The sequence below is a fragment of the Nansenia antarctica genome (assembly GCF_963989245.1).
Source record: "Nansenia antarctica genome assembly, chromosome: 3".
NCBI lineage: Eukaryota > Metazoa > Chordata > Actinopteri > Argentiniformes > Microstomatidae > Nansenia > Nansenia antarctica.
The window spans coordinates 61,826,821-61,832,295 of NC_137688.1; the positions used below are offsets into that span (position 1 = coordinate 61,826,821).

Below are 5,475 nucleotides of genomic sequence, written 5' to 3' on the forward strand. Positions count from 1 at the left end.
CACCAGCTGGCTGACCACAGAGCAGAGCTGCGATCGACGAGTCTGTTCTCTGAGCTCCACTAGCGGAACTGCGACCACCTCCTTCTGGTGAACGTGAACAACGTAATGACGTCAATGACGATGTCTTCTAAATAAAAGCGCCGACGTTAAACTTATTTAAGCATTTTAGAAATACTAAATACTCGAGAAATAGTCATACCGAGAAATAGTCATACCAAATAGAGAAAATATTGTGATCCTATCACTTTGTGTTCATTTTTAATTCGCGCTTTTATTTTTGAAGCTGTGAGAACGCAGATCATCTGTGATCTACTAACTCTGCCTGACGACGTGGTGCCACACTTATTGTCTTCCCCTGCAGCGTCCCAGCATGTGTCCCAGCTACGAGGACGTTTACTACAATGACTCTCTGAAGTATGAAGAGTTAGTGAAAGCTATTTATTGTTTTTAACTTCTCGTTCAGCAGATTTGTCATCAGGGTTAGGGTTACATGGCGACAGAGACTCAGAGCGTGGAGGGTGACATGGTTCAGCCATGTGATGACAACATCAGCAGATGGATGGAGAGTGCCTTCGACATGGTGAGACAGACAGACAGACACACTATCAATCAATCAATCAGTCAATCAATCAATCAATCAATCAATCAATCAATCAAACTTTATGTATAGCACAAGTCATGCAATGAATGCAATTCCAAGTGCTGAACATAAAAACAATAGTAAATAAACTACAATACAATAAAACAAGAGGCAGGAGGTAAGAAATAGATCCAATAAATACGACACAATAAAACCTAACTACGGTTCACTCTGCAAAAGTAATGTGTAATGAGGTGGTAATAATGTAGTTATTACTACAACAGCTAGCTACAGTAACCTACACCTCCTCCTCGCAGGCGAGAGAAGCCCTGGACAGCGGAGAGGTGCCTGTCGGCTGTCTGATGGTCTACAACCATGAGGTCATCGGCAGGGGGAGGAATGAAGTCAATGAAACTAGAAATGTAAGTTGGCCCTGACCCTGACCCTGACCTGTAGGACCCTGACCCCTAACTGACCCTGAGGTTCGAGATCTCAACTCATGACTTGCAAACAGGGAAAAGGGCAGACGTGTACACAAGCTATTCATCCTCTTCCTCGTGTTCTCTCTCCCACCACCCCTCTGACTCTCTCTCTCTCTCTCTCTCTCTCTCTCTCTGTCTCTCTCTCTCCCACCACCCCTCTGTCTTTCTCTCTCTATCTCTCTCTGTCTCTCTCTCTCTCTGTCTGTCTCTCTCTCTGTCTCTCTCTCTGTCTCTCTCTCTCCCTCTGTCTCTCTGTCTCTCTGTCTCTCTCCCACCACCCCTCTGTCTCTCTCTCTCTGTCTCTCTCTGTCTCTCTCTGTCTTTCTCCCACCACCCATCTGTCTCTCTCTGTCTCTCTCCCACCACCCCCTCTCTCTCTCTCTCTCTCTCTCTCTCTCTCTCTCTGTGCCCCCCCCCCGACCCCCCCCCTCTCTCTCTCTGTGTCCCCCCCCCCAAGGCCACCCGTCATGCAGAGCTGGTGTGTCTGGACCAGGTGCTGGGGTGGTGTGCAGCCAGGGACAAGGACCCCAGGCGTGTGTGTGAGAGGACGGTTCTCTACGTGACCGTGGAGCCCTGCGTCATGTGTGCTGCAGCCCTGCGGCTCATGAGTATCCTTGACAACCAGCCTGTCCCTTACTGATGACCTCACCTTGCCTGTCCCTTACTGATGACCTCACCTTGCCTGTCCCTTACTGATGACCTCACCAGGCCTGTCCTTTACTGATGATCTCACCATGCCTGTCCCTTACTGATGACCTCACCAGGCTTGTCCCTTACTGATGACCTCACCAGGCCTGTCCCTTACTGATGACCTCACCATGCCTGTCCCTTACTGATGACCTCACCATGCCTGTCCCTTACTGATGACCTCACCAGGCCTGTCCTTTACTGATGACCTCACCAGGCCTGTCCCTTACTGATGACCTCACCACGCCTGTCCCTTACTGATGACCTCACCATGCCTGTCCCTTACTGATGACCTCACCATGCCAGTCCTTTACTGATGACTTCACCAGGCCTGTCCCTTAATGATGACCTCACCACGCCTGTCCCTTACTGATGACCTCACCAGGCCTGTCCCTTACTGATGACCTCACCAGGCCTGTCCCTTACTGATGACCTCACCAGGCCTGTCCCTTACTGATGACCTCACCACACCTGTCCCTTACCGATGACCTCACCACGCCTGTCCCTTACTGATGACCTCACCATGCCTGTCCCTTACCGATGACCTCACCAGGCCTGTCCCTTACCAATGACCTCACCATGCCTGTCCCAGTGTAGTTGTGTGGGAGGTGTGTTGTTGTGTGTTCTCCCTGAGCGGCCCCCAGACATCCCCCTGGTGGTGTTCGGGTGTAACAACGAGCGGTTCGGAGGATGCGGGTCGATCCTGGACGTCTCCTCTGCTGAGCTGCCGCGCACCGGCGCCCCCTTCAGGGTACACCACCTAACTACACCCTAATCTACACCCTACACCACCTAACTACACCCTAACCTACACCCTACACCACCTAACTACACCCTAACCTACACCCTACACCACCTAACTATACCCTAACCTACACCCTACACCACCTAACTATACCCTAACCCTCCACCCTACACCACCTAACTACACCCTAACCCTCCACTCTACACCACCTAACTACACCCTAACCTACACTCTACACCACCTAACTACACCCTAACCCTCCACTCTACACCACCTAACTACACCCTAACCCTCCACTCTACACCACCTAACTACACCCTAACCCTCCACTCTACACCACCTAACTACACCCTAACCCTCCACTCTACACCACCTAACTACACCCTAACCCTCCACTCTACACCACCTAACTACACCCTAACCCTCCACCCTCCACCACCTAACTACACCCTAACCCTACAACCTAACCCTTCACCCCCCACCACCTAACTACATCCTAACCTACACTCTACACCACCTAACTACATCCTAACCTACACTCTACACCACCTAACTACACCCTAACCCTCCACCCTCCACCACCTAACTACACCCTAACCCTACAACCTAACCCTTCACCCCCCACCACCTAACTACATCCTAACCCTCCACTCTACACCACCTAAATAACTACACCCTATCCCTACACTCTACACCACCTAAATAACTACACCCTATCCCTACACTCTACACCCTGATTCACTAGCTAACTAACCATGCTTCAGTAATTAAACCATGTTTCAGTAATTAAACCATGCTTCCTCCATTCCCAGTGCATCTCAGGCTTCAGGGCGGAGGAGGCGGTGGAGATGCTGAAGGCCTTTTATAAACAGCAGAACCCCAATGGTGAGATGTTCATCTATGACCAGATATGACCCTGATTAACCTCTCTGGGGCTGGACCAGAAGACTAGAGGACCAGAGGTCTAGAGGACCAGAAGTCTAGAGGACCAGAAGTCTAGAGGACCAGAAGTCTAGAGGACCAAGAGACCAGGGGACTAGAGGACTAGAGGACCAGGGGACCAGAGGACTAGAGGACTAGAGGACTAGACCCGGCAGTGTCTCTCAACCCTCTCCTCGGGGCGCCCCAGCCGCACCACATATTTCATCTGTTCCACCACCAGCTCACCTGATTCAACTAATCAAGTACAAAGCATAATTGCTTTGTACTTGATTAGTTGAATCAGGTGAGCTGGTGGTGGAACAGATGAAATATGTGGTGCGGCTGGGGCGCCCCGAGGAGAGGGTTGAGAAACACTGGACTAGAGGACCAGGAGACCAGAGGACTAGAGGACCAGGGGACTAAAGGACTAGGGGACCAGGGGACTAGAGCAGTGGTCTTCAACCGGGGGTCCGCGACCCCTAGGGGGTCCGCAGAGGTACTGCAGGGGGTCCGCCAATTTTTGTCATAATAATTGACATTTTTCACCAAAATAATCAGTGAGAATTAAAAAATATAACAAAAATGATATTGAGTAAAGTACAAGCATTAATAGGCAATAATAAGCTACTTTTGACAAAAACTATTTACAAAATAAATGATGCCCATGATTCTAGAGTCTCACATAACGTCAGCTGAAGAAAACAAACAAACACACCTGTCTAGCAAGCTAGGTGTTGGCTAAAACGCTGCAGTTCGTTCTTCATTGCGAACTTAACGTTAATTAATAACTAGCATAACGTTACTAATTTAGTTAGTTTGATAATAACAAACCCGCCTCTTTGCTTCTCTATGCGCCGCTATAGGAGAGGAACACAACGCGCTCCTTTACCATTCCGAGGTCAGATGGCTTTCCCGTGGATCAGTATTGGCGCGCGTCTTTGAATTACGCACAGCTATCCTCGAGATTCTGGTTGGCCAAAACCGCGCGGAGCTGGCTGCGCATTTCAATGTGCCCTCGCCTGATGTGAAATGCGCAATTGTTGATCACTTGGAGGCACTCGAAAGTCAATTTGAGAAGTACTTTTCTGAGACTGAGTCTTGGAGAAAGCACAAGACATGGATACGGTTATCATTCAAAGACAATGCCTCCGACGGCTCAAACCTGACAGCCGCTGAGGAAGATCAGCTGATCGACCTAACCACAGACAGTACACACAATAATGTGTACGAGTCACAGCCTCTCACCCAGTTCTGGATCCATTGCCAGAAATACTTCCCCCAACTGACAGCAAAGGCCATGGTGAGCTTCTTGCCTTTTGCAACAACTTATCTTTGTGAAAGAGGATTCTCCTCCCTCACCTACCTGAAGAGCAAATACAGTTCCAGACTGCAGCCTGAGGATGACATGATGCTCTGCCTGACAACCTCCACCCAGGAGGTAGGCATACCTTGCTTCCTGAAGCTAAAAGTTTCATTGTTGAAAAATAATAATAATAGTAAATATAAGCCTCATCAAGAACAACAACAACAAAAACAATAATAATAACCAATCATAATTATGCATGAACGTTTTATCAATCATAAACACATATAGGCTAATAACCCAGTATATAAATAGGTTAATATGGTGAAATAAAAGGTGAATGAAGTAAATATAAAAGTTATTATAGGCTTATATATATATTACATGTGGGGGTCCCTGTTCTGTTTGTCTCTCATCCAAGGGGTCCTTGGGTTGAAAAAGGTTGAAGACCCCTGGACTAGAGGACTAGGGGAACAGAGGACTAGGGGACCAGAGGACTAGAGGACCAGGGGACTAGAGGACTAGAGGACCAGGGGACTATGGCCAGGCTGTTATCCTAGAAAAAGGTAGAAACGTGACTCTGTACTCTGACAGACTGATCTCTCATTGGTCCGTTCCAGCTCCTAAGCCCAAGGCGAGGAAGGACAAGGAGGGGGATCCCACGGCTGAGCTCCAGGGGGCGCCACAGCTCCAGGGGTGAGGGGGGAGGGAGTGTGAGACTGAGACCAACACTACACACCAGCCAAGCAGCTAGCGA

The 5,475-nt window shown here is 49.1% G+C and overlaps 1 protein-coding gene across 1 annotated transcript; it reads left to right on the forward strand.

Moving 5' to 3' along the window:
* Window positions 1-382: 382 nt before the first annotated feature.
* adat2 (adenosine deaminase tRNA specific 2) lies at window positions 383-5,475 on the forward strand. Its single transcript, XM_080525565.1, has 6 exons — window positions 383-580; window positions 898-1,002; window positions 1,520-1,670; window positions 2,394-2,500; window positions 3,307-3,379; window positions 5,339-5,475. The coding sequence occupies exons 1-6, from the start codon at window positions 491-493 to the stop codon at window positions 5,416-5,418; spliced, it is 606 nt and encodes a 201-aa protein (XP_080381691.1). The 5' UTR covers window positions 383-490; the 3' UTR covers window positions 5,419-5,475.

Bases quoted from the DNA above. Each gene is read 5' to 3' on its own strand.
- adat2 (XM_080525565.1), top strand. From the start codon at position 491: ATGGCGACAGAGACTCAGAGCGTGGAGGGTGACATGGTTCAGCCATGT. The intron at 1,671-2,393 runs GTATCCTTGACA...AGCGGCCCCCAG, and splicing joins TGCAGCCCTGCGGCTCATGA to ACATCCCCCTGGTGGTGTTC. The intron at 3,380-5,338 runs GTGAGATGTTCA...GGTCCGTTCCAG, and splicing joins TAAACAGCAGAACCCCAATG to CTCCTAAGCCCAAGGCGAGG.